Source organism: Bos grunniens, chromosome 28 (assembly GCF_055505025.1).
Source record: "Bos grunniens cultivar Pamir isolate PY7600 chromosome 28, Bosgru_T2T1.0, whole genome shotgun sequence".
Classification (NCBI taxonomy): domain Eukaryota; kingdom Metazoa; phylum Chordata; class Mammalia; order Artiodactyla; family Bovidae; genus Bos; species Bos grunniens.
In genome coordinates this window covers 37,822,074-37,849,178 of record NC_141192.1, presented here as the reverse complement: position 1 = coordinate 37,849,178, position 27,105 = coordinate 37,822,074, and the positions used below count along the sequence as shown (strand labels likewise).

The 27,105-nt window shown below is 46.3% G+C and overlaps 2 protein-coding genes and 1 long non-coding RNA gene across 20 annotated transcripts in view; 1 reads left to right on the top strand and 2 right to left on the bottom strand.

Annotated features, from left to right (window-relative positions):
• The window catches only part of GNG4 (G protein subunit gamma 4), a 71,269-nt gene extending 60,654 nt beyond the window's left edge, over positions 1–10,615 (bottom strand). For 5 of the 9 annotated variants that reach the window (XR_015157139.1, XR_015157143.1, XR_015157138.1 and 2 more), the window contains exon 1: positions 10,164–10,391. The gene's annotated coding sequence lies outside the window, so the exon portion shown is untranslated. Of the gene's footprint in view, positions 1–10,163 lie in introns of all 9 variants that reach the window. The other 4 variants (XR_015157140.1, XM_086382827.1, XM_086382826.1 and 1 more) reach the window with 3 other exon arrangements.
• Positions 10,616–10,960: 345 nt separating this feature from the next.
• LOC147343151 (uncharacterized) lies at positions 10,961–25,898 on the top strand. 2 transcript variants are annotated; one of them, XR_015157145.1, is made up of 3 exons: positions 10,961–11,488; positions 20,891–21,036; positions 25,642–25,898. It is a non-coding gene; the product is annotated as an uncharacterized LOC147343151 (long non-coding RNA). The 2 variants fall into 2 exon arrangements; XR_015157144.1 differs by lacking the exon at positions 25,642–25,898 and adding an exon at positions 23,315–23,727 and having other exon boundaries at positions 11,357–11,488.
• The window catches only part of LYST (lysosomal trafficking regulator), a 176,208-nt gene continuing 173,040 nt past the window's right edge, over positions 23,938–27,105 (bottom strand). For all 9 annotated transcript variants that reach the window (XM_086382817.1, XM_086382820.1, XM_086382815.1 and 6 more), the window contains 2 exons: positions 26,862–26,933; positions 23,938–25,941 (listed from right to left, as the gene is read on the bottom strand). In XM_086382817.1, the coding sequence (XP_086238943.1) occupies positions 25,803–25,941; positions 26,862–26,933 (211 nt within the window). In that variant the 3' untranslated portion in view covers positions 23,938–25,802. The remainder of the gene's footprint in view (positions 25,942–26,861; positions 26,934–27,105) is intronic.

The window sequence follows — 27,105 nt, the reverse complement described above, 5'->3', positions numbered from 1 at the left end:
GGACCTTGTCGGTAAAGTGACATCTTTGGTTTTTAATATGCTGTCTAGGTTGGTCATAGCCTTTCTTCCAAGAAGCAAGAGTCTTTTAATTTCATGGCTGCAGTCACCATCTGCAGGGATTCTGCTTCCCTGTACTTAAGCCGTCTCAGTCGGCCAGAGGCATCCGCAATGCCTGCTCGGGAGCTAGGATTATTAAGGCGAGAAGAGAAAGAGAGGTGTTTTGCTTTTCACTTGAAAGTAGATTCTGAAAGCCCTCCTCAGAAAGGAGTTTTGGGTGCCAACCATTTGAACTGTACTAGGGAGTCTCTCATCTATGTGCTCAGTCCTTCCATCATGTCCGACTCTTGCAACCCCGCTGACTGTAGTCCATCAGGCTCCTGTGTCCATGGACTCTCCAGCAAGAATACTGAAGTGGGTTGCCATTTCCTACTCCAGGGGATCTTCCTGACCTAGAGAGCAAACCTTGGTCTCCTGCATTGACAGGCAGATTGATTATCGCTGCCCCGCCTGGGAAGCCCCTCTCATCTGAGGGGACCCCAAAGGCACCTAGAAAGGGAGCAGAGGAAGGCCGGGACTGACCTGTCTCTGGACCCCTGTGTTGAGAGAGGAGGTGAGCAGGACAAGACAACCCAGGGGCCTGGGGGGCGTGTGTAAGGAGAGCGGTCAGCACTGAGAAGCAGACCTTCCTCGTCGCACTGGGAGACCAGGCATGCAGCAACCTTCGCGTGTCTCATCAATAACCAAGGGTGCTTCCTGACTCCAGAGCAAACAAGGGCGCCACCTGCAGGGTGCTCAGGACCATGGGGTGCTGCTCGCTGCGGGAAGGGAGTTGGGAGGGGATGTCTGTGTTCTAAGGTCAAGTATGCACTGTGCTGGAGCAGGTCTTCAGGGTGAGTAGCTGATTTCCCCATCGAGGAGGCTATCTCGTGAAACTGGTGCATGCAGGCATCCTCGAGTTTCCGGAAAACCTGAGCTCCTGCAGGTGGTGTTTGCTGGGAGTTACATCTCCTGGCTCCGGGGGTGGGGTGGGGGAAGTGGGAGAGACCAGCCTGGGAAATGGGCCTCTGGGATGCTTGGGCAAGCTGGGGGTGATCAGACGCAAGGAAGAGGACCCACAGAGACCATCAGAGGTTTGTAAAACTCAAAAGACAATCCTGGGGGCTTCCCTGGTGGCTCAGTGGTAAAGAATCCACCTGCCAATGCAGGAGACATGGGTTCGATCCCTGATCTGGGAAGATCCCACATGCCACAGAGCAACTAAGCCTGTGCTGTAGAGTCTAGGAGCCACAACTGTTGACCCTCCCCTCCACTGCCTGCCTCTTCCACTCTGCATTCCTCACACTTGGAACACGCAGTGAGGAAAAATCAGCAGAACAGATAGTGAGGACTGTGAAAAAGAGAGAGAGAGAGAAGCCCCACTAGGGGCACGTTTCACAATGAAAACCAGAGGGAGCCCAGGCTGGACCCGGGCCCTGGGCCAATCTGTGGGCGGCTTAGGTGAGTTGCCATGGTTACCGTGAAGCCTGGCCAGGGGCCACCAGAGCTTGGGGGTGAATAGAGGGTGACCAGGAGGTTCTGGAAACACAGAAAACAGAGACTCACCCTTGGGGAGAGACACATTCTCATTGAAGGCTAATAAACCGTCATCCCCGACGTCAGCGAGTGGTGAGAGGTGGCGTGAGCAGCCTCGGATCAAACCCGCCACATCAGGGGGACCAAGGAATCGTAAACAAGGAGCAGGGCTGCAACTGCTCCAACGGCAGAGAGAATGAGTCATCCAGGGAAGCGGGGTGGTGGTGGTTTGCTGTGGCTTCGAAGAGGGGCGGGCTGAGCAGGCTCAGGGACTGCTGGGCAGCGGGGTGGGTCCCTTCTAAGGGATAAGAGAACTTGCAGTAGAAACAGCATGTATTCTATAGAATCGCTTTTGTTTTGTCCCAAACTTTGCATCTGTTCTCTGAAGCCTCACTACTTGGTTTCCCTTCTACCCTCCAGGTGGGCAGTCTCACCCACCACCTGTTACCACCTGGGTACCAGTGGCTGTGGTTCCATCTGCAGCCAGACTTCTGCTCCCCTGGAGGGCAGCTCTCCCTGCCCTCCATCTCCTACTCACTCCTCCCAGCAGGCGCAGAGCACCAGGGCTGGGCCCTGCTAAATCCTGCATCTGCTGAACACCTGCCCCGGGGCCCGCTCCTCCAGAGAACACGCTTCCACCTGCCACTCATGAGTCTTCATCCCCTGGCTCTGCTCTGCCTGCTCCCTGCTCCTTGCGGTACTTTCCTGACTCTGAGCCTTCACACAGCCTGGCCCCTCTTGCTTAGAAAGCCCCTTCTCCTTTGTCTGGATTGAAAACTCTGACTCAGCTTTCCAGGGCCAGTTTAAGAGCTAAGCTTGCTGTCAGGTTCTTGCTGCGCCCGCCACTCCCTGGGAGAAGCGATGCTCCCAGCTTCACTGCTCCCACAGCACTTTAAATGCGGCCGTCAGAGTGTTAACCTGGGGTGGGTGAGCTGTTTACACACACGTATTTCCCTCTAGATTATGAGTTCTTTGAAGGACATGTCTTATTCATCTTTAAATTGCTTGTGCCCAGAATACCTAGTGCATGAACTCAACTGCTTGCCCCACATTCAGTAAATGAACATCATTTTTTTTAAAAAAAGTATTTGTCTATTTATTTGGCTGTACCAGTCTTAGTTGCGGCACGCATTATCTTTAGTCGTGGCGTGTGGGATCTAGTTTCCTGACCAGGGATCGAACCCCAGGCCCACTGCATTGGGCGTGTGGAGTTGTAGCCACTGGACCACTAGGAAGTCCTCAGTAAATGAACATCTTGAAAATGTATGATTTATGAACAAGGTCTTACTGTGTAGCACAGGGAACTATATTCAATATCCTAAGAAAAACTATAATGGAAAAGAATATGAAAAAGAATATATATATATACGTATATGTACAATTGAGTCACTTTGCTGCACAGCAGAAATTGACACAATATTGCAAATCAACTATGCTTCAATAAAACATAAAATAAAATCGGAAGAAAAAGGCCACATTTTTAAAGAGTTCCCTCCAGTGGGAAAAAAAAAATGTATGGTTTACATACAGTCTATCAGCCACACATCTACCACTTTCAGCAAAATATATGCATTGTGAAAGTCCTTTTCTGGTGTCCAGCAATCTGGATGAATGTAGTTTTCAGCCATAAAGCTCAGGAAAAGCAGAGAAAGGCCGGCCTCCCTAGGAAGGCTGGTCACAGTGAGGATCGGCAGACTCCGTGGGGACAAATCCCCTGACCAAGAAAATGTGTCTGGGTCCAGGCCAACAATCAACTTATTTCAGACACTGTTCACTAAAACAGCTTTCAGCACAAGGAGAGAAGCTGGGGAGTTCAGAGATGTGTGACCCCGAGGAGAGCACAGTGGACCTGGGGCCTGGACAGGACACACAGTGCTTTTGTCCGATCTCCTCTTAACAGGTCTAAGGGTGTAGAGACACAGCTGTGGTCACACACACTGCACGTGGATGGACGAAGCACAGAAAGGTCCGTGGGAAACAGCCAGAAACAGGCACAACTCGACAAGACCAACCAGGTGGAGAAGAATGCAGCTGAAATATCAAACCCCAACTGCAAAGGAGATGAGGTGAAGCCCCTCAGAGACACGGCTGGGGTGGTAGGGTCACCCGGGAACCCAAAGTCCAAGTCAGCAGAAGACTCCGGTGATCCTGTCCTGTCAGATAAAATTCAGCTGCAGAAGAAAATACAGGAGGCTAACGAAGGCCGGTTTATGTATCTGCACCTCACCTAGTTCTAGAAAGAATCTGGTGGCTGATGTCACTGTCAGCTTCCCTCTGTTATTTCCCTTGAGGTTCAATGCTTTGGCAATCTCCACTCAAGTTCCATCAGCCTTTCCTGGCCACAGAGCCATTAAAACTCCGGAAGCCTGACTGTTTTTACATCTCTGCAACATTTGCTTCCATATCAAACATACAAGGACACACTTCAGTAATCCGTCTCCTTAACCAGGACACGACCCTCCTTCGTTTGCATGGCCCCACAGGTGTCAGGGGCTAAATGAGCATCTACCGACCACTGGAACCCCCGGGTTATAAGTACAATCAACTGGGGCACAGAGCAAACAGGTTTTTCCCAAGACTGATGAACAGAAACTAAAAGCAAAGAGAGGTTAGTCATGCTGGTTTAGGATGCTACACTGGCTATGGGCTTCAGACTTTGCTAAGGAAAGGTTCTGCTAGAAATTCTGAGGCAGATCAGAATGTTATTGTTCTTTAGTCGCTCAGTTGTGTCTGACTCTTTTGTGACGCCATGGACTGTAGCCCACCAGGCTCCTCTGTCCATGGCATTCTCCAGGCAAGAATACTGGAGTGTGTTGCCGTGCCCTCCTCCAAGGGATCTGCCTGGCCTAAGGATGGAACCCAAGTCTCCTGCATTGGCAGGTGAATTCTTTATCACTGAGCCACCTGGGCAGCCTGGGATCAGAATATACCATCCCCAGATGGTGCCACCTTGGTATAAGGATTATTTTGAGCTAAAGGCAGCAGCATGCAGGAGGAACTCTCTGGCCTCCCCCCCTTTCTACCTAAAACCAGGACATAAATTTCTTTTTGTGAAGGTGTTTCCACACTCCCATCACCCAGGAGAAGGAAAACAACCAGTATTACTGAAGAAAGACATCACCAAGATGGGCCTACACAAGTAGACCTCACTAAAATAACCCTTATCTGTCATTAACTTTTGCCACACATATACCCACCCAAAATTTACCACCCCTAGAAGCTCAAACCCCACCCTCACCCGCTTTGTCATTTTCCCACAATTCACCTCCCTTTGTTAAAAGGGTATACAGGCTCTGAAGTGTATTCTTTGGGTTTCTCTCCTTTCCTGCAAAGGGCCTGTGTACATGCATAATAAACCTTTCCCCCTGTTAATCTAGCTCTATTTTTCTGTTATTTTCACCTGTCGTCAGTTTAATTTGCAGGCCCCATGTACAGAACGTAAGAGGGAAGAGAAAAAGTTTTTCCCCTCTCCTACATTCCCATAAAAGGTATACATAGCATGTAAAGTTTTTCCCCTCTCCTACATCTCCATAAAAGGTATACATAGCAGGTGCTCCAGAGCAACAGGACAGATGGCCGTCCTGAGAAAACACTCCAGAGGACACCAATTCTTGGGTATGCCTGGACCCTCATACAGATAAGATGGGAGGGTGGAGGCCACTGAGTGGGATCCACAGATAAAAAGGACGCCCCTCCAGGATGGGAGGGTCCTGACATCACCCACTGTCTGTCACCTGGTCTTTGCCCCTCAACAGTGTCCAGACTTGAGTCACAGAGGCTGAGGGGCCATCATGGAAAAGAACCTACCGGTAATAAACTGCCCTCAGCAACTTCCTTACTTGCTTTCTATCCTTCTCAATACTCCCATTCATCCTTGCTTCCTGTTTTCTGATTCCAGTTCTCCTACTTGAATCTTTATACTCACATATTGCTCTGGCAAACATCTCCTGATTTTGCATATGTGTGTGATGAAGCACTGGAAGAAGTAAACACAGCTGAATTCGGGAGCTACAGAGGGCACATGTATTTTTCACATTAACGCCTTTTCGCTGTGGCTGTAAAGGTGTTGTAATAAGAATTTTGGAACCAATTTAAAATGTTTTCCTTCTTCCTACTGCCATGGCCCTGCTCCTTTGCCTTTGGTGGTGACCCTGGGGAGGGGTTGAAGACAAGGCCCCACAACTGACAGTTAGACACGAGTGCCAGCAGGCGGCACGGGGACTAACGAGAAGTGCAGAAAGCACGGTTCCTGCCAGTTACTGGATTGAGGGCTATTGCTCTGCGTTGTGCTGCCTTTGATGGGGCAGAGAGAATAACGTGGGCCCCAGAGGGATGTCTGAAGCATTACTTCTATCATCTGTCTCTTCTATCTACTTCTTCAGCCTCACAGCACAAGCCCCATTCAGTTCAGTCGCTCAGTCATGTCTGACTCTTTGTGACCCCATGGACCACAGCACATCAGGCTTCCCTGTCCATTATTAACTCCCAGAGATTGCTCAAACTCATGTCCATCGAGTCGGTGATGCCATCCAACCATCTCATCCTCTCTCATCCCTGTCTCTTCTTGTCCTCAATCTTTCCCTCATGAGTCAGTTCTTTGCATCAGGTGGCCAAAGTACTGCAGCTTCAACTTCAGTCGTTCCAATGAATATTCAGGACTGATTTCCTTTAGGATTGACTGGTTTGATCTTGCAGTCCATGGGACTCCCAAGAGTCTTCTCTAATACCACAGTTCAAAAGTATCAATCCTTTGGAAGAAAGATCTCCTGGAGAAGGAAATGGCAATCCACTCCAGTATTCTTGCCTGGAGAATTCCATGGACAGAGAAACCTGGTAGGTTACAGAGTTGCAAAGATCTGACCTGACTGAGTACACGCGTGCATGTACACCACAGAGATTGGTATATGCACTTCCTTGGTGAGTTTAAAAAGTCACCATCACCCACAAAAAGCCTGCCAGAATATTCCTGGATAAAAAGGACACTAAGGGCACATCGCTGTTGTTGTTTTGGCTAAAGAGAAACCTTTAACCTGAAATTAGAAGACAAACCTAGATAGTGTATTAAAAAGCAAAGACATCACTTTGTTGGCAGAGGTCCACATAGTCAAAGCCTCTCCAGTAGTCATGTACGGATGTGAGAGCTAGACCGTAAAGATGCTGAGCGCCGAAGAAGTGATGCTTTCAAACTGTGGTGCTGGAGAGAAGACTCTTGAGAGTCCCTTGGACAGCAAGGAGATCCAGCCAGTCCATCCTAAAGGAGATCAACCCTGAATTCATTGGAAGGACTGATGCTGAAGCTCAAGCTCCAATACTTTGGACACCTGATGTGAACAGCTGACTCACTGGAAAAGACCCTGATGCTGGGAAACACTGAAGGTAGAAGGAGAAGAGGACACAGAGGATGAGATGGTTGGATGGCATCACTGATTCAATGGACAAGAACTTGGGGCAAACTCCGGGAGATGGTGAGGGACAGGGAAGACTGGTATGCTGCAGTCCATGGGGTGGCAAAGAGTCAGACACGGCCTGAACAACAACAACAAAGAGAAACTTTGCGGGTGCGCTGTGAGGATTAAATGAGATCATCCACATGATGGGCCCAGAGGAAGCCTGGTCTTTCCTCCACCCGGCTGCCCCATGCTCCCTCTGCCATCTGGTCCTCCCAGGTTGGGGCCCTGGCGACCTACAGACACCTGGGAAAATCAAGGCTTTGGGCATACGTTAGCTTGACCACACTCCTCACTTCTCCTTGGACACCCAGGACCCATTCCTCAAGCATCTTATCTTCAATACACCCACACTCCCCCAGCCTCACAGGACTTGCCATCTGGTTTGCCAAGTTCCACCAGGAAGACTGCACACCAGCTGCCATCTGACCTAACAAAAGCTCCTGGACAATTAAAGTGACTTGGAATGCTCCAGCTAGCTTGTTGAATAATTTCTTTTTAAGGACCCATTGTTTTCCTGTGTAATATTTTCTTTTCTTCCAGCAGAACTTCTCGCTTCTACTTTCTTCCCTAAATGCAAACTTCATTTGCACGTCTTCACTTCTGATCATTTAAAAAGATATTTGGTTTATTCTTCATATGGCTTTAACCAGCTACTTAAGACTTTTCAGTAGTTATTGTTCAGTTGCTAAGTTATGACTAACTCTTTGAGACCCCATGGACTGTAGCCTGCCAGGCTCCTCTGTCCACGGGATTTCCCAAGCAAGAATACAGGAGTGGGTTGCCATTTCCTTCTCCAGGGGATCTTCCCGACCCAGAGATTGAACCTGAGTATCCTGTATTGGCAGGCAGATTCTTTACCACTTAGCTATCAGGGAGGCTCCAAGAACTTTCAGTAGCATTACGCTAACTTCTATACTATAATTGATTTCACTGTTTTTCTTTTCTCACACTCATTCAGCTTCTCTTGACCTCCAATCAAAATTCCTTTGCTGGTTATTGTTGAAAGGATTTTTTGGTAGTATTTTTGGTGTACGAAAGAAGTTAAATTTCAGTTTCTGGTTTGAGAATACTGAGCAATCTCTCTACCTGAATACTAAGCCTCTTGATGTCTGAGTATGTCTAGAGTGGAAAAAAATTAAAAATGGAGAAAATGTGCAAGGTTAGATACTAGTAAATTCTCATAAAGGTGTTCTGAGAACAAATCAGGTAATATCTTAAAGACATTTTGAAATTCCATTAAGAAAAAAGGGCAATCTACTAGCACATAATGCATTATAAGGTAGTCTCCCTTCTTCAACTAGAACAAAAATGAGACAAGGTAAGAAAAATGTGACAGTGAAATGTGGCTATAAATAAATGAGAATGATCTGTCTAGTAGATTTCAGTCTTTTCTCAGCCATTTGACTGCGTTCTTCAGTAAGCAGTAGTTATGTGGTGAGTCAGCGTGTGTGTGTGTGTGTGTGTGTGTGTGTCTGTGAGAGAGAGAGAGAGACATCATACACAGTCACTCCTAAGCCCAAACTCATCCTCCAGAGACAGCTGTCAGGCACTTGCTTCCTGGGAACCTGGGGAACAAGAGGACAGTGTCCAGTTCTCACCATTTCAAAGAATGTAGTAAGATTTGGGGGGCACCATGGATTGTCATTTTGGCTATAAAAACTGTAAAATGAATATAAGGAAAAGCTTTTTCCTTGTTTCTCCACCACTGCCTTGCATGAAATATGCGAAAGGCAATTATCCGGCCAATCACGGCATTACTGGGAATGGCCCTTTTGCAGTGCTTTTTCTCTCAGCTGGCCAAACATCTTCCAGAGGCTTCCCCTGAGCAACTGGGTGTTAAAGAGGCTGAGGATTTGAGCCATGTGTGGATGGAGAAAACAGGAAGCTGGTTGTCCTAAATAGTCATTTCAGCCCAATAACCTCAACATGAGGCTACTCATTAACTAGGGAAGCACCACAATAAACCTTGTATTTACATGAACTAGTTACGATGTGCGGTATCCATGTCTCATCACAGCTGATAACTGAGCCAACCTCACACTTCAAAAATAATTGCCAGTTTACAATGTACCCTGTCTTGTTTCTCAGGACTGAAACAGACTTTCCATTTATCACCTGGTTGCTCCCACAGTAGCCTCCTGCAGGGAACAGGGCCAGATCAGAAGCTGGGTGCCTCCCTTCCCCCACACCATGCAAAAATCAGGAAAAGGATTTCCCCAAAGAATCAAGAAGCCAGCCAAAGAGCCCGAGTCCCTTCCCTGCCTCTCTGAGGTGTCTGCCACTGAATTTTCTATGAGAAGGAAGCACCACCCGTGAGGGCTCATGAGCAGATGATAAGACTGGCACGTTTTAATGGGAAACACCAGCGCAGCCCAGCAGGCCCTTCGCTCGGACTGAACCAGCCAGCCCCGTGCCAGCCTTTTACAGTCCTGGGAGGCGACAGAAAGAGAAGAAAACCAGTGTCGGCGGGGAGCTGGGGAGAGGGTGGGAGAACGCGTGTCCACGATCCACTTTATCACTTGATGAAACTTTAACATTTTTGCATTTCTGAGCATCCTAGCCCAAGACACACAGAAATAAGCAAGTCCTCCTTATTTTTAAATTACGAAGTCTTCTCCAGTCACACCTCTGCCCGCCGCCCCATCCCATCTTCTTGTTATTATTCCTAAGGTAATTTAAAACAGTAAATCAAAGCCTCCCCAACGCTGCTGGTTTGCGCGCGGCGAGCGCAGCCCATTTCAGCACCAGACTGGAGGACAGACGCCATAAGGGGCCCCCATGGTCCACTGACGCCGCCGGAACTGCTCCCAAAGCAGGTGTCCCGGTGACGAGGAATCAAGAGGGCTTCTTCGGGCCCAAAGAAATTTCCCCCAATAAAATGACCAACTAGCCACTCCATCTCTTCCGCCACTACTAGCCCTTCCACTTCTTCAATGGGGGACGTCCCTGCCATGACCTACTTACGGAAACAGGCTCCCCAGGAGCTTCCTCTGCTTCAAGCCGGACAAATGGGGCGACCGCGATCCCCAGGAGACCCCTTCAACGTTCCGAGTTGTCTGTCCAAACCTGCGCTCGGGTTTCCCAAGGGCTTTGCGGAGGGTCCCGGATTTGAGGAGCCCCCGCCGGGCCGCTGATACCCACCTGTGCCGGCGCCGCGAGGGCCAGGTTCGCCGTGCGCGGCCAAGATTATCACAGGTGTGCGTTTCGCAAGCTTCCTCCGACAGCTGTAGGACGACGCAGGCACCAGACCAGTCTCTCCAGTTCCAGAGACGGTCCAGCCCGAGTTTCCCTTTTGTCTCCGGCTCGTCCCGAGCTCACAGGAGCAAGGGCTGTACCATCCGTTCCCCACCGACACGCCCCGACCGACCCGCCGGCGGGCGCCCACTTACCCGGGCCGAGGGCGCGGCTCACGCGCGGGCTTTGTCTCCGGGGCGGTGCTCGCGGGGGGCGGCCAGACCGAGTGGCATCGCCCCTCAAGCCCGGCGCCGGTTCCGCTCCGGGACTCCCGCACCTCGATACTGACCGGCTAGCGGTGGAAACGCGCGCCCCGCGCCGCCCCTCCTCCGCCCGCGGGGTCTCCGCGCCGCGTCATCGGCCCCGCCCCGCCCCACGCCTCCCGGCCCGGGCGGGGGAAAGACCACGTGAGGCCGGGCGGGCGTGCAGGGGGCGAGCCCCGGCCCCGCTGGAGAGTGCAGTCACTCGGACACCAAGCACTCTGTCTGCTCAGCACCCCAGGCCGGGTTCCGTGAGCGCGTCCAGTCCCAGCCCCCGCAGAACGCGGACCCCCGGCCCCCGGCCTCTTCGCGTCCACGTTTTTTCGCGCCCCCTCCACGGCGGGGTCTCGCCGGGCGCCCGGGAAGGGCCGGGAAATCCCGCCCGCCGCCGTCGACGTCACTGATGCGTCACCGGGGCTCCCGCACCGGAGCTCCGCGCCCTCCGCTCGCCCCTCGGCCCGGCTTCCCGACCCCGCGCTCAGCTCCGCGCGCCCGCGGCTCGGCCCCGCGCCCCCCGTCTGGCCCCGCTCTCCACTAGGAGCGCGCGTCGCCCTGGGGCTGGGGGAAGGGAGATGAGGAGTAAAGGCAGGGTCTTAGGGCCGTGGTCCTCGCGGGCTTTGGGGACCAGAGCCTTTGGTATCTTCATCCTTGCTTGCGGGTTAGGTCCTGGACCAACCGTGCTGGGCGCGGCCAGCAGCCATCCATTACTAAAGAATACACAATATACCCACCCCACCCCCATGGGGGGCAATGAAAGGAGAAATGCTTAATACACAAGGCGTTGTAGATTCACAGGGCATTGTCTCCATTTACCGGGACGTTGCTAAGTAACGGAAATGAGGGGACGACCGCGCCAGCCTAGCGCTTTGGGAGTGGGAACGAGCTGTGCTCCTGGGCTGCGACCAGTGTTCGTAGACAGCAGAAGCAGTTTCCGCGGGGAAATCCTTGGTGATGCTTCATGCCTTCTGAACTGTAAGCGTTTTGCGATGGAGATGTTTTAAATTTCTCCGTTATTATCATCCTTTTCCTTTAGGGAGAAACAGTATAGGCGCCGTCCATTTTTCCAACTCCTGGTAAAATAATACAAAACCTTTGGAATAGGAAAGCTACGTTACACTTCAAGCAGTGTTAGCAAGATTGGTAGGAAAAGGAGGCCAATACCGCCCTGCCGTGCGGTAAAGGGCGCGCGGTTTCTTAGATCTCGAATCAGGGTTGACTCGACATTTGCCTTAGACAAATGTGCATCTTCCAAGACGCCAAGTGTCTGACGCAAATGCAGAGGTCAGGAAGGCCCACCTGGGGCCAGCAAACATCTCACACAGATTTTATTTTTTTTCCCCCACTGCTTGGAAATGCCCATTTAAGGCACATAATTAAACTATGGTAAAAGGACTCAAAAAAGCCACTGCACTGACCTTTTTGGAAAAGTGAGAAAGATATATGAGTACTGCATTTAAAATTCAACAAATCTAAAATTGGGCTCGTTATTTCCACCCCAAATCGATTTCTTCTGTATTTCCTTGACTCAGAGGCACCACTCCCCAGGTAGCTGGCTAAGCTTGAATCCTCCGTTCCCTTAGTATCCCAACTCTCATCTCAATTAATTCTAATCAGTCGATTTTAAGAGAAATCAATATCGACACTTTCAGATTCCTCACTTATTTTATCTTTCGAATTTCTTACAATATCCCTTAAGATAGAATTGTCCGTTTTAAAGAGAAAGAAGAGGATCATTCGGAGCCAGTGGCTCCTCCAGTGAATCCATTGACAAGCAAGATCAGCATCATCTGGGGGCTTAGAAATGCAAATTTTCAGGACCAATCCCAGCCCTGCTGAATGGGATGCGGCCCAGCAGTTGGTGATGTCAGCCTTCCTCTCCAAGTGATTCTGATTCTGTCTTATCTCTGTCCATCAGCCAGGACTGCTGTGTTCACAAAAACTCAATTAACCATCAAGCTAAGAAAAAAAGGGAATTTTATTTGAGCCAAACTCAGGATTACAACCCAGAAGATAGACTCAGAAAGCTCGGAGAACAGTTAGAAGTCAAAGGCACAATCATATACTTTTTCTAGACAAAAGATCGTATATCAAAATGGCATGTTGAATTTTTACATGAAGTCCCCCAGGGATATAGGATATTATAGTCCAGGTAAGCCCATACATAACCCCCTACAGAGCTGAGAAATAAGCTTCTTAAAAGTAGCTGGTCTTTTAAGACGTTACATTGATAGAATCAGAAGAAAGGGTGGAAAATGATCTTGAGGCATGCACTCTCATCTTGGAGAACCGTCTTGATAATATGCAACAGAAATGTGCACTGCACATTTGGGAGGCAGGAGGTCCAAATGGACAGAAAGAGACAATTTTGTGTTTACATTTTCCTGTCCTGCCTAAAAATGTACATTTTATTTCCTTAGCCGCTGTCACCTGCAACCTGGCTCCAGACCCTGGACATCCATTTCCCTTCCTGTGCCCTGGGCTCTGATATCTTTGATATCCATATAGCCACACAGATTTCTTACAATGGTGTTTGCGTGATGTATCTTTTCCCACCCTTTTAAACTTACTTGTATCTTTATTCTTAAAGAGGGAGTCTCTCTTCTTGGAGGCAGCAGAGAGTTGGATCTTGCTTTTATATTCAGCCTGACAAACCTGGCCTTTTAATTGGAGTGTTTGGATCACTTACTTCTTATGTAATTATCATGTGTTTGGGTTTAAATCTAGAGTCTTGCTATTAGTTTGTTTTCTGTTTGTCCTATTGTTGTTCAGAAGTTTTCCTATTTTTTTTTTAAATTGAGGTATAGTTGATTTATTAATACAATATTATATTCGTTTCAGGTGTGCAACATAGTAATTCAAAATTTTTATAGGTTATACTCCATTTAAATTTATTATAAATATTGGCTATATTCCCTGTGCTGTATATCTTTGTAGCTTATTTATTTTCTAGATGGTAGTTTGTATCTCATAATCCCAAACCCCTGTCTTGCCTCTCTCCAATTTCCTCTTCTTCATGGGTAACCACTAGTGTGTTCTCTATGTCTGTCTGTTTCTGTTTTGTTATATTCATCCTTTTTATTTTTTAGATTCCACAAATAAATGATAACATTCAGTATGTCTTTATCTTATTTATTTCACTAAATGCCCTCCAAATCCATCCATGTTGTTGCAGATGGCAAAATTTTTATACTTTTTATGGCTGAGTAGTTTTCATTCCATTGTGTATATATATATGTTTAAACACATCTTCTTTATCTAAATTCATGTGTTGGTGGACACTTAGGTTGCTTCCGTATCTTGGCTATGGTAAATAGTGCTGCTGTGAACATTGGGGTGCTTGTATCTTTTCAAATTAGTGTTTCCATTTTCTTCAAATTTATGCCCAGGAGTGGAATTACTGGATTGTAGATCCAACCAGTCCATTCTGAAGGAGATCAGCCCTGGGATTTCTTTGGAAGGAATGATGCTAAAGCTGAAACTCCAGTACTTTGGCCACCTCATGCGAAGAGTTGACTCGTTGGAAAAGACTCTGATGCTGGGAGGGATTGGGGGCAGGAGGAGAAGGGGACGACAGAGGATGAGATGGCTGGATGGCATCACTGACTTGATGGACCTGAGTCTCAGTGAACTCCAGGAGTTGGTGATGGACAGGGAGGCCTGGTGTGCTGTGATTCATGGGGTCACAAAGAGTCGGACACGACTGAGCGACTGAACTGAACTGACTAATGGTAGTTCCAGGTTTAGTTTTTTGAGGAACCTACAAACTGTTTTCCATTGAGGCTGCAACAATAACATTTCCACAACAGTGCAGGTGGGTTCCCTTTTCTCCACACCCTCTCCAACATGTATTATGTGTAGACTTCTTGGTGATGGCCATTCTGACTGGTGTGTGCTATATCTTATTGTGGTTTTGATTTTCATTTCTCTAATAATTAGCAACATTGAGCATCTTTTCATGTGCTTGTTGGCCACCTGTATATCTCCTTTAGAGAAATGTCTATTTAGGTCTTCTGCCCATTTTTTGATTGGGCTGTTTGTTGTCAATTATATCTCAATAAAACTGGAAAAATTTTAAATAATCACATAAAATCTAAATTTTTTTTTTCATTTTGGATACTTTATCTCTAGAATTTCCATACGGTTTTCTGGAATCTTTCCTTTTTCTCATTAGATTTGTTTTTCTTTAAATCCTTGAGCATACTGAACATATTTTAATAGCTATTTTATTATGCTTCTCTCTGAATTCCATTTTCTTTCCTTTCTTGGTTTGTTTCCTTCAAATGAGTTTTCTCCAGTTTAGGGTCACATTTTCTTATTTCTTGCCTTATCTAGTAATTTTTAAATTGGATGCTAGACATTGCTAACGTATGTTGTTGTGTGCCTAGATTTTGTTGACTTAATAGGGACTTTGTCCTGGCAGGCAGTTAAGTTCCTTACGGATCAGTTTGATACTTTGGAATCTTATTTTAAAGGACTTCAGCCTCTATTCTAAGGCTAGTTTAGCCTTCCTACGGTGATATGACTCTTCTGAGGTATTGACTGGATGCTTGTATGTTCACCAAAGTCTTTTCCTCTGATTGGTTAGAAGTCAATTCCCCTGGGAGCTCTAGGACTTGTTCGGCTTACAGCTCCCTGGGAGTTCTTTGCTCAGACCTAGGGGATTTCATCTTCTGCACACATGACTTAGCATTCAGCCAGAGTCTCCAGGGCCTTCACAACTGGGAACCTGGTTCTCTTTGTCTGGGCAGCAACCTTCTGATGAACTCTGTGCCACAAATTCCAGTTTCTCAGCTTCCCCAAACTCTAATCTCTGATCCTCATTTCAAGACTTCTGTATTCTTCAGGAGGAGCCCCTTCTGCACCGTGGCTTGTAGGTGCCCCCAGGCAGAAAGCTGAAGCAACAACAGGATTCACTTAGTTTAGCCTCTTTCTCAGGGCTCATGGATCTGTGTTGCGTGTTTCCCAGTTTGAAAATCTTTGTTTCACACAGGATCTCCAGTTTCCAGTTGTCTATGATGGCAGGGTGAGTCTGATCCCAATTTCCCCAAAGTGGATGGGAGCAGAAGTCCTTGGTTTATCTTTTTAATTTCCCCTCATTCCCTCACTTTGACCTTCTGGCCCTAACTCACTGACCACTTTCACTTTCTTATACCTTTGAGTCTGGGCCACACTGGTTTCCTTCTGCTGCTGCTAAGTCGCTTCAGTCACGTCTGACTCTGTGCGACCCCATAGACGGCAGCCCACCAGGCTCCCCCATCCCTGGGATTCTCCAGGCAAGAACACTGGAGTGGGTTGCCATTTCCTCCAATGCATGAAAGTGAAAAGTGAAAGTGAAATCGAGTCAGGTCCGACTCTTAGTGACCCCATGGTCTGCAGCCCACCAGCCTCCTCCGTCCATAGGATTTTCCAGGCAAGAGTACCGGAGTGGGGTGCCATTGCCTTCTCCCTGGTTTCCTTCTACCCTGGTCCAAATCTAGTAAGTTTCTTTTTTCTTCAAAATTTCTTATAAATATTTGTGTCCAGTATGTCTAACTCCTATCTAACTAGAGTACACATGAGTGGATTTTACTTGGTTGTAATAAAACACTGAGTGTACAATATTATCTATAGAAAGCACATAGATAATTAGCTAATCCTCTAAGAAGAAAACAGAAGTCTTGAAATGAAGATGAAATTAGCTAAGTAACCATTTGTATTTAGGTTATATCAACAAGTATGAAAATTCTTTTTTTTTTTCCTAAAAATCTCAGAAAAAGTAGTCTTTTTTCTTAATGCTTGAAATGGTATTCTAAAGGGTTTTTTTTTTTTTTTTTTAACAAAATTAAGATCTGAGGATGAAAGAATGACTTATTGTGATCAGCCTTCAGAAATTTTGATAAGAACAGTTTAATTTACTTTGGGAATGAGCCAAATTTTGCCACAAAACACTCTTTTCTAAACTCATCTCTCATTAACTTTGTTCATGAGAGAAAAAACAAGCTCAGCACTTGAGCAAGGATACTGTAGCCCAGACTCAAATGATCTCCTGGTCATTTTTGGCCTCAAAGGACACACTGTATTATTTAGTTTCTCTGAAATAGCTGAGTCACAACCCAGCACCCCCAAATGGGCAGGATGTATTTTTCTGTTCAGCTCACGGCACCCCACTCCAGCACTCTTGCCTGGAAAATCCCATGGATGGAGGAGCCTGGTGGGCTGCAGTCCATGGGGTCGCTAAGAGTCGGACAAGACTCAATGACTTCACTTTCACTTTTCACTTTCATGCATTGGAGAAGGAAATGGCAACCCACTCCAGTGTTCTTGCCTGGAGAATCCCAGGGATGGGGGAGCCTGGTGGGCTGCCGTCTATGGGGTCGCACAGAGTCGGACACGACTGAAGCGACTTAGCAGCAGCAGCAGCATCATGTAACACAACAAAATTAGTGGTACCTCCTTGCCAACTCAGTGTACAGTCAAGTGTATATATTTTGTATCGACAGATGTAGCTGCTTTTTAAATTGTGAAGTTTAAAATTGAATATAACCTGGGATGGGGGAAGCTGATAAATGCCATGCGTGTTTGTATTCTGTGTGTGATACTCTGAAATACAAGTTTATGCTGAACCTAAAATCTCTCTGCTTCCCTTTGACCTCAGTCTTGGATGGTTATTTCAAATGGCCATTCTTTGTTTTACTCCCCCATCATCCCTCCCCAGCCCAACTGCTCAGGCAATTTTTTAAGCCTGTTAATTTTGAAATGCTTTGGCTTCATAGTATATGGAGTGTTGACTTAACCAGTATATTGCAAAAAAAAAAAAAAAAAATAGAGTTGCTCAAGGATTATACAGTTTCTAAATAAATAGGGATATTTTGCCTCCAATTTGGGACACACTGGAAATAGTTGAAGAATAATCAGCAAAGTAAGGGTAACGTGGATAATTCAAAACCTCCAACAGTTTCAATGTCCAGATGTTAAGCTATTGAATTTCTTTTCTCCCTGCTCACTTTTCTAAATATTGCCTTGTAACCGTTCTTTCTCTTTTGACAATTTAATTATAATGTATCTTGGTGTGGGTTCCCTTGGGTTCATTTGGAAGTCTCTGGGCTTTCTGGATCTGAACTTCTGTTTTCTTCCTCAGGTTAGGAAGTTTTCAGCCATTATTTCTCCAAATAAGTCTTTTACCCCTTTCTTTCTTCTCCTTCTGGGATCCCTATAATGTAAATATTGATCTACTTGATGTTTTACCACAGGTCCTTTAAACTCTCTTCACTGTTTTTAAATTCCTTTTTCTGTTAGCTGCTCTGATTGGATGAGTTCCACTGCTGTCCCTGTCTTAGAGTTTACTGATCTTTTCTGGTGCTTTGTTGAATCTATTGTTGAACTCCTTTATTGTATTTTTCAGTTCAGTCATTATATTCTTCAGCTCTGTGATTTCTGTTTGGTAGTTTCTTACACTTTCTTTTTCTTTGTTGAGATTCTTGCTCTGTTCATGCATTGTTCTTGTGTCAACAAAAAGTGATCAACAGTCAATCTAAGAAAACATGGAAAATTTTATGTGAGCCAGACTGAGGACTGTGAGCCAGACTGAGGACTGTAGCCCAGGAGACAGTCTCTCAGAAAGCACTGAGAACTGTTCTGAAGAGGTGGGGGTGGGGGAGGTCAGGATACGTGATTCTGGTGATGAGTACCTGAAACCAAGCATTCATCTCAGGAGAAGGGTGCTGCCAGCCATGACGAACAGGCATCCTAGTTAATGGGTCTAGTGCTTCTCCAAGTTGGGAAGATCTGTATAAAAAACTTCTCCTGAAAATATCTAACTATCATAGGCCAGTTCTGTCAGTTTTCCAGAGCACAGAGTACCTCATCCTGATCTTTACCCTGAATTCCTTTCAAAATGTGTTATAGGTCTGTGACTGTAGGGGCTTGATTCTAGGAGAATTGGATGGTAAGCAACATTCTCTATTGTACAGACCCTTCCCTTTTGGTCTTAATTTCAACCAAGATTTGGGAAGCATTTTGTCTTCCTATGCTTGGAATGCCCACCCCGAGGTCAGCCAAGGATTTCGTTGCTAGGCCATTTATTGTGCTATTACTGGACTAGGCCACCTTAACAGTAATCCAAAGCCTCTGGACCACCTGTCTTAACTAGTCTGTTATGGTCCTGAAAATGGTTACTTCTGGTTGCTTCTTACCATTTCTAGAATTAAACCATTACAGTCACTGCTCTTATAGAACTATAAATCTGGTCAGTTGTTTCAAGTTGCCTAATCATCTTAATTTTTATCTGAGGCTCAGTCATACATTTGGAAATGCAAGAAATAATAATGTTATAATATAGCCAGTAACATTAATAGATCCTAAGTAAACATTTGGGATTCCCAGGTGGCTCACTGGTAAAAGAATCCGCCTGCTGTGGCAGGAGACATGGGTTTGATCCCTGGGTTGGGAAGATCCCCTGGAGAAGTTATGTAGCTGCTGCCAGGAGGAGACCATGGGGAAGATCTGGGTCACACTAAATGCAGATGCACCGTGCACACTCTGGGGAGGGAAGAGGAGGCCCAAACCTGCGGAGAAATAGTTTTATGTTTAATTTTTTCTTGTCTTTCCTTAAAATGTGAGTTTTTATTTCATCAGTGCGTTGTCCTCCTGCTCTTAGCGAACATCTTTATGACTCTTCAGCAGGGTATAAACCTTGGCCTCGGTCAACTCTCCCCTACCCCCTGCTGTTGCTGGTATGCCTGTGTGCAAAACCAGTTTTAGATTGTCAAATGAGCCTCATCTGGGGAATTTTCAGGGCAACACTTCCTTGTATCTTCCTTTCCTTGAGACCCTTTTGATGTCTTGGAGAGGGAACCCCTTCGAGTTGTCAACACTGGGAATGTGGCTCTGCTGTCTAACAAAAACACAACTGGGGACTTCCCTGGTGGTCCAGTGGTTAAGACTCTGCCTTGCAATGCTGGGCATGTGGGTTCAATCCCTGGAGCGGGGGGACTAAGATCCCACATGCCATGCGGCCTGCCAAACAAGACAAAACTCAACTGGCTCTGCCCCAACTTCTAGGGTAACTAGGGCTCCTCAGGGAAGATGGGGTGTTTCAATGGACCAGTTGGGGAGCCCCCAGTCTGGTTCTTTACTTAATGGGAGCTGAAAGGAAGGAGGTTTCGCTCAGGTCTTCCCTCTTTCCTGCAGTAAGCGCACTGACTAGGAGCCAGCTTTGCTGGTGGCCTGCATGTCTCACATCCCACGTTGGTGGCAGGGGGTGCCGACCTGTGAAGCTTTGTTATTCTTTCCTCCTGGGTTCCCTGAGGTGATGTGCAGCGCTGCCACAGACAAGGCGGCTTGCTTCTTCATCTTTTTCTTCTTCTGTTACATCTTGGTTATTGAAAACCTTCTAAAGGTCACCTCAACCATTCGGGAGGTGGGGGTGTTAGGCCTTGCTGTCATCTTCTGAAGTTTGTGGTGAGTTATTTGGAGCACTCAGGGCAAAGGGAAATAAATATAAGGGGTCTTCCTACAAGGAGAGTGAGGTCTTCTTCCTTGAGTTAGCAGCTGAGCAGGCCTAAGTCTGCATTTTTCCTGGAGTCCCTGCTCTGGTTAAAGGCCAGAAGCATTGCACACAGGGAATCTCACGCCAATTCTCTTCTCTCACAGAACAAGCCTAGTTGGAGCATGGTGCTATGACTTAACGAGCCATTCCCTGGCCATTTCTCCTGGTCACTTAGTTGGTGTTGTGGCCAGACAGCATTACAAAAGAAGAAAGGTGTTTTTTCATCACTGAGGTGGAGCCACAGTTTCCAGTGACTCAGAATGCACCCTGATGGACTGGCCAAGGGGACTGATGTCTGGTTGCCCATATCCTTGGGTCTCACTTGAGGATCTGCCTCTGACTACACAGAGGTCTAGACTAAGGTTTGGTGGAGACACAGATTCTGCTGTTTTTAGACCACTGAAAATTTCCTTCTCTGGAGAGTTGTTCTTCTGTAAGAAGTTCAGTAAGTTCTTCTGATTGGTCAAAGTGTATACTCAGGTCTACCAACCCTCTACAAATAATTCGTTACCAGGACCCTCTAACAGAAGTCAAAACCAGGGCTCCTTTGAGCTGTCAGAGCCAGGACCCTCTAACAGAAGTCAAAACCAGGGATCCTTTGGGCTGCCAGAGCCAGGACTCTCTAACAGAAGTCAAAACCAGGAAGAGACACACAGATTATTTCCCTGAAGCCTTTAGTGATCAGGTGTCCTGATCAGCTTTCAGGACTCAGGAAGACAGGGGTGAAGTTGGTATTTCCCATTTTGTCAAAAATACGAGTACTCTTTACACATGCACACAAATACAACACAGTTGCTCAGACAAAAGATCAGACCAGTACAGCCTAACTATTCCATTCCCCCTCCCAGATGGAGACCTGACGACCAGACGGTGATGCTCCCGAGAGAGAATGGCCCAGACAGGCTTGTATCCTGGAAGGGCAGGAACCTGGGGGGATAACCCCCAGTCCCCGCAAGCTGGAGCAACTAACCCCAAAATGGACCGAGGGCTGACGGTAAGTCAGAATACTCCTCAGAGTTCCCACAAGTGACATGACCCCTGGCAGCTCCAGGGGTCACGAGGGAGGGGCTGCCCCAGCCGAGGTCCACCTGCCGCAGGTACAGGCTCCTGGCTGGCTTGTCAAAAACCGTTGCCAAACCCTAGGTTGTGTGCCCAGCACACAGCGAGACCAAACAAACCGAAACATCAGATTTTGGAGCAGAAAAGGGTTTGTTCCAGGATCAAGCAAGATCGGGCAGCTGGTGCTCAGAAGACCCGGACTCCCCAGTGGCTTTCAGGCCAGGGCTTTTAAAGATAGTGCTAGCGGAGAGGGTTGTAGGATGTGCGAGCAGCTTGCAGACCTTCTCCTTCTGACTGGTTGGTGGTGAAATAACAGGGTGATGTTTCCAGAATCTTACCTTCTGGTTCTAGCTGGTCTGGAGTCTACGTGCTTGTAGTCAGCATGTAGTTACTGTCCTTGACCAGATGGGAGGCCTTAGTTTCTTAGAACAGCTCAGAAAGGCTGCATCAAATTGTGTATTTCCCTTAAGGAGGAACGGAGTCCTGCAAGTTACTGATCTCAGCAGTAACTGCTTGAGTTTGCTCCATGGAAGTGAGTGAAGGCCTTTGAGACTAAAGGTTTTTCTTTTTCTAAAGGCTGATTGGAGGTTGGACCCTCAGGCAGAGGCTTTTAAGGCACACAAGTAGCCCTCTTTCTGGGGAAGACTGGGAGAGGCGCAGGAAGCCCTAGGATGTAGTTAAGAAGTGCTTCTTTGCTACTGTCCCATTGAAGCTGTGAACACAAGCCCTGCTGGCCACTAGAGCCAGGCCATAAGGGATGTGGCCTCTGGGTGGCAACGCTAGAAACGTCAAAAGTGCCTTTCTCTGAGACTCTAGAGACCTGGGCAGGACAGAGGGCCAGCATGAATGTGATACCCACCGGCCTCCCCAGCGCCTGCAGTGACCTCAGGATGTGTGCTTAAGCAGCAGCCCCTCTCCTGCCCCACCGCTGTGAAGATAAGCTCACAGGCCTCTTTCCTGGAAAGACGGGAGCTTGTCTGCTGCTTCTATACTGTTCCCTGGGTGGTGGCTGGTTCAGAACTGTTTCTCCATTTGTTACAGTCCTGTGGGACCTGGGAAAGTAAGCCTGGTTGGCTACCAGAGCCAGGGGATTGAAGGGGCATCCCTCTGGGAGGCAGCCACAAAATCTGGGGCCCCAGACCTGTGCCTTCCTAGGAAATTCTGGGAGAGGAGAGGCTGAGCACGAAGATGGTGCCTGCTGGTCTCGGCTGTCTTTGGGGAGTATTTCAGTGGCCTCTAGAAGTGTGTTAAATGCCTGCTCCTCAGGCTTTCGAGATACGCCACATGCCTCTTACCCAGAGAAGACTGGGCACCTTTCAGTCTGAGGCATCCGTGCTGGGCCCTGAGGTGCTAGCCTGGTGGGTCTGGGAGAGCCCCCGGAGACTTGTTTCTCAAATGCTATAGGCTCATGCGTCTTATGGACTAGGCCCACTGGCTTTCAAAGCTAGATGTTTTGGGGGCGGGGGTGGTGCATCTCTCAGGTACAGGTCTTAAAATCTGGGATGCCGATGTGGGGTTAAAATCCTCCCCTCCTCAGGGAGCATCTGGGACCTGTTGGTCCCCAGCCCTGACCGTGGGCTGCTGGGCTGGGAGTGGGGTTTGTGGTGAGAGCATGTCTCAGCCTCTCCTACCTGTTCTGATGTGATTTTGCTCACCAGCTTCTCAAGAGTTGCTTCGCAAGCTCTTGGGGTTCTTTCAGAGGGAACTGTTCAGTGTGGAGCTGGGGAGTCAGGGTGTCTGTGCATGGGGGTGGGCTCAGGATCGCCCTATGGCACCCTCTGGAATGGGAACCCCCTGCAGCTCTTCTGTCTTTGACTCAAGACATTAACAGGTCATCCAGACTGGCGAGGAGCAGATCTGAGGGGCTAGGAAGTCTGTGGCCATACCACCCTGAACGTGCCGATCCTGTCTGAGGGGCTGGGAAGAGCTTCCCCACTGCCCCTCCCTCCCCCTCACCTATATGTGGGCTTGCACTGTGCACTGCGGAGCGGAAGAGTCCATCTCAGGCTTGCAGGTAAAGCGAGGACGTCCGGCTGGGCTGGATCACACTGACACACGCTGCTCCTGAGTTCTTTTAGGAACAGAGACTGAGAAGCAGGTGCGCTCTTGGCTTGAGAATCCTTCAGACACCGCAGATGCAAAGCAGAAAAAAAGAGTAATTCTGTGTTCCTGGAGTGCAGTTGGGCAGATGGAACTCACCCACTGTTTTGTAGGGCCCTCCAGAGAAGCCGAGGCGTTTCCTTCACTGGACACCTGCTCGCTGATGGTCCTCAGTCCTTGGCAGACGGACGGCATGGAACACATCAGAGTTCATTTTCACCTGTCAGGGTTCTCGTCATCCATTCGTTGTCAATGACAATTTGACTTTTCTGGATCCCCTTGATCTAGATTGAATCCTTCAGTTACATTCTCTCAGAGGACCGTTTGCCCCTCTCTCACAGCACTGACCACGTTTGTAACAACTCACGTCGTGTTGCTGACAGCATTTGCTCCAGGAGTGCAGGGAACCACTGCACCTCAGCACTTAGTGTGGCCCCTGGTACACAGTGGGGCCAATACAGATATGCTGTTGGTGAGGGAGAACAAGGGGAGGGGCAGATGCTCTTTTAAAAAAAAAAAAAATGAGTGGTTTACCTTAGGATTTCTGTCTAAACTCCATTTAAAGGTTAAAACATAAAATTTCTCACAAAGACCACAATTCAGAAATGAAAGTTATCCTTTCCAGTGACATAAATTTATAGGGGGGCTAAAGAGAAACTATATGAGTTACCAAAAAAAGCCACTAATTTGAGATGTGGTCATAATATTTAAATTGTATTAAGAACAGGTCCTTAAATCTATTTTTATGAAATTTATTCCCAATTTGAAGTGGCAGTGTATACAAAGGTAACAGAGCTTGTGATAATTTACAGAAATATTTGCTACAGCATGCACATTATGACGTGTTTCAAACATATACATATTAAATTCATGCTGAATAAATAATCCCCCCCAATTTATTTTTTTATTTTTACATAAAAATATATTGCACTCTTAACAAGACCAGTTATTTTGCATATTTTCTCTTCAGATAAATGATGAAATTCAGCTTAAAAAAAAAAGACTGAGTAGCAATCTGTTCTAATAAGGAACTAATTTAAAGTTCTCAGTAGAAAAATGAATGCTAGACAATAGCTGCATTTTTTTTTAAACAAAGCAAATCACTTCAACGTGAATAGGAGTAATTTCATCTCTGCACCTAATTGGACCTCAGAATTAATAGCTGGTCTGTGCAAACCATGATCTGAATGTAGCCGTGGAGTGTTCTTACCTATGAATGCAACGGAAGGTTACCAGCACACGTGGCCACTTGCTTCCTCTCGTGTTTATCTTGACAGCAGAGACTTTGGAATTGTATATTATACAGTTTTTAAGCAGAATGTTTTAGAAAGTCTGGAAGTTACAAAAGTACTTCTGTAAACACTATATGAATTAAATTTCCATAACAAACACGCAAGTTATTCTTATCCAGGAATATATTTTTTTATCTCATGGTAACATTACTGAGCTTATTTTACAGTGTTTTCAAAGCCAATAAAGCAGCATCCCAAGTACTATCCTGATAGAAACAGACTATTGCAGGGTTCAGGAATTCTGTCTTTATCATGTGTAAGTTTGCTGTGGAGTACACAGATTTTTCTACTGTTCCTAGAATAGGTTAACAGAAACAGTGGGAACTGCTTTCTAAAAGAATAATTCTGCCTCCTATTTAAAACAAAGGAAGCTATCTCCTGTTCTTTGTAATTCTGTCTTGGGGAAGAAAACTCTCCAGCATTTTAGATTAAAAGCCTTATCTGGATTGCATTGCTAATACCTGTGCAAACTTCTTTTGTAGTGGAGGCTTTCTGTTGCAAACTGTTAAGCATTCAGTGCTCTGTAATGCTAGATATTAAAAAGAATTATCATTTTGTTTATTAAATCTTAGTGCCTCAACTAAGGATATTCATTATCTAGTGTTGCGGATTTTAAGTACAATTTTTCTGAAGAAACAGAATGTGTCTGAAAATCAAAGATACCTGTGTTGTTGTTTGTGGCCGTCAAACAAATTCTGGTTCTACTTTGAGCTAAGAAGGCAACAGGCAAAAACTGCCTAACACTGAGATTCAAATATTCAGATATTCCAAAAAATGTTTGGTGCAGAGGCACCTACTGAACTCCTTACTGCTCAAAGAAAGCAATAATCGAGTCCTGAATTCTCTCTCCTTATCCTTCCTTTTTGGGGGAAGGGGCAGGTGTGTGTGTTATCTTGGCAGAAAACTTTTAAAATATAATCTTTTAGAGCAAATTTTATGTAAACAATTAGCTAACCAATTTAAATTCTACTGGGATTTTTTGGGGGAATAGAAAATAATAGAAAACAGAAATAGATGATAAGTTTTTCTTTAGACTCCTCTATGGAAAAAAAAACTTCAAGGATATGATTTTAATTTACTGTGCCAGACTTCAACCTTGATACAACTCTCCAGATCATCACTAAATTAGAACAAAACTTTCCTTTCAGGACCTTGTGAGGCAGCAGAATTTTGTGGAGATGGATAGACTGTACCATTACTTGGATTTGTTTGGTCATCCCTGTCTTCAGGTTTGACCTCCTGAAACTGGTGAAGTCAGTAAATGTAGCCTGGAGTTAAAGTGCTGTGGAGAGTGCAGAGTTCCCCTCACTCATCCGGCTGCGTAGCTGCTGAGGAAGGAGTAGAACATTGGATGTTTCAAGCGCTGCTGGTCCTTCCGACACCAGGCGATCACAGTCCCATCGCTGTTCGCTGTGTACAAATGGTGGCCATCACAGGAAAATGTAAGGCTGTTAAAAAAAAAAAAGAGTCCCGTTTCTACGTTGTGTCTCTGAAAATTGTATCGGCATATTGGTGATCATGTGGAAATTGGTGTAAGAAGTTAAGAGCCTTTACTGGAGCAGAGAGACAGACAAAACGACCACCTACAAGTGGTTTTGACTGTAATAATATGGTGTAATGGTTCTGCAGCCAAGTTTGTGATGCTCATTCTAACCAGGTGATACAGACTAAAACCCAGATCAAAAGATTGGCACACTCTGATCCTTCTTTGCATGTTTTCCTTTCCTATTTAGGGTTATTACTTAACAAATACATGGGTATAGGAAACTTCAAAAAATATAACAGTACTACATTTTCTCTATATAGAAATAAATGAGGATTATTTTATGGAGGTATTTTATTTCCCTGAAAGAGGAAAAGATAAAAAATGTGTTATTAACATATAATTTCATTTCATTACACTTTACATTTAGTGGACTAAAAATAAATTTATTTTAATGCAGTAAAATTTGAATCACTTACTCCAATTGAGTTTTTAAAGTCATATTTGTTAATGGAGCAGAGGGTAAGAGGTTGTTTATCAGTCTTGTCTAGCACACTCCTGTAGCTATCAGTCACCATAATGGTATTTTCAATAATGAAAGGAAAAAATATATAATTTCTACAGTTCAAGAGGCCTTCCCAGGCATGATCCCAGCATGCCCTTCTGTGAGGCTCTGAACTCCTGATCCAGATTTTAAGCTCCATGAACACAAATGCTTTGCCTCCTTCTGCCATGGGGTCCCGGACATCCTGGTGTTCGATAAATGGCCAGTTGTTTATAAGGATCCTCCTTACGTTCCTCTTTACTTCTGTGTGCTTTACCATCTCCCCAACAGAAACAGTCACAGAGTACAGTATGAAGCGGGGAGGGGTGGGGGAGGTTTACCTTACAATAGGCTTATTTGATTTAGGAAACGTAATTTCCCGCACAGGCTTTAAGTCCCAAGTACTCCATAACCTGGAGGAAGAAAAAAGTCATCATCTAATTACACAAACTCAAGTTTCCTTTACTAAAAATTTAACCGACGTGTCTATTTGTTAAAAATCATCTGGTAAGGAAACACAATAAACGATTAATGTGGTTAATTCTGGGCAGTTTGCTCAGGTGGGTATGGGATTAAGAATACTTT